Raw genomic sequence first — 882 nt, 5'->3', positions numbered from 1 at the left:
ATGCTTTGTAAGTAATAATAATGTGTCTAAATGTATATTAAGAAGAAAATAGAAGAGTAATTGACCATTAACCTGGACAGTCGGTGTAACAAGGATGTGTCTGGATGACACATGTGCAGATCTGTGTGTTAGCATGGACACAGGTGTGGACGTGTATATGTCCGCATGGACACTGGTGTATGTGTGTGTTTGCTTGGACACGTGTGTGTGTGTGTGTGTGTGTGTGTGTGCATGTCTCTGTGGATGGAGATGTCTGTATGTGCTTTCAGCCGTGCCAGGACCTACAGAACCATCCAATAGAACACTATTGGTACTAGCCCTTTGGGTTCTCACTTTAAAAAACAAAACAAATCTTTGTTTGCATATATAGATTTGTGTGTGGGTTCATGTGTGTGTTATGTAGTAACAATACTCTGTGGAATAGAAACACTCAATGCCCTGCTATGTTTGAGCCTTTGGTCCATTTTCTTCCATCACTGTGTTTTCTGCATTTCTTGCACAAACCTCCTATCACATTTCTTATTATAGAAAGTTCTTGATCCCAGCGGGTTTCAGCCCATAGGCAATGCGTTGGGTTAAAGCCACTGTTCCACCTTGGAAGGAGCTGGGCACTCCGTCCCTCCGAGCCGTTCCGGTCCCTCTCCTGTGCTCAGCGAGGCCCCGGCTCAGTACGGGTACTGCTTCTGCTTCTTGCCTGAGAAGCAAGCCAGCCACGTGCACACGAGCATGGCGGCGGCGGCGCCCCCACCGGTGCAGTAGTACGCCCAGCCGATCTCACACTGACCTGCAGGCGAGAGAGGGAGAAGGAAAATGCGCCCATCAGGATGCTGGCTGGATAGGAGGGGCTCGATTCACCTGCCACCCCCGGGGTGGGTGTGGGTG

General features: G+C 49.4%; 1 protein-coding gene across 1 annotated transcript in view; it reads right to left on the bottom strand.

Moving 5' to 3' along the window:
• Nucleotides 1-665: 665 nt before the first annotated feature.
• Nucleotides 666-882, bottom strand: part of LHFP (lipoma HMGIC fusion partner) — a 265,268-nt gene continuing 265,051 nt past the window's right edge. The window contains exon 3 of the mRNA XM_006879529.1: nt 666-784. Coding sequence (XP_006879591.1) covers nt 666-784 — 119 coding nt within the window. The remainder of the gene's footprint in view (nt 785-882) is intronic.

The sequence above is a fragment of the Elephantulus edwardii genome, unplaced genomic scaffold (genome assembly GCF_000299155.1).
Source record: "Elephantulus edwardii isolate Elephantulus edwardi_28Jun2011 unplaced genomic scaffold, EleEdw1.0 scaffold00004, whole genome shotgun sequence".
Lineage (NCBI taxonomy): Eukaryota > Metazoa > Chordata > Mammalia > Macroscelidea > Macroscelididae > Elephantulus > Elephantulus edwardii.
The sequence above is the reverse complement of the archived record's forward strand: the minus strand, read 5'-3'. Positions and strand labels throughout refer to the sequence as shown.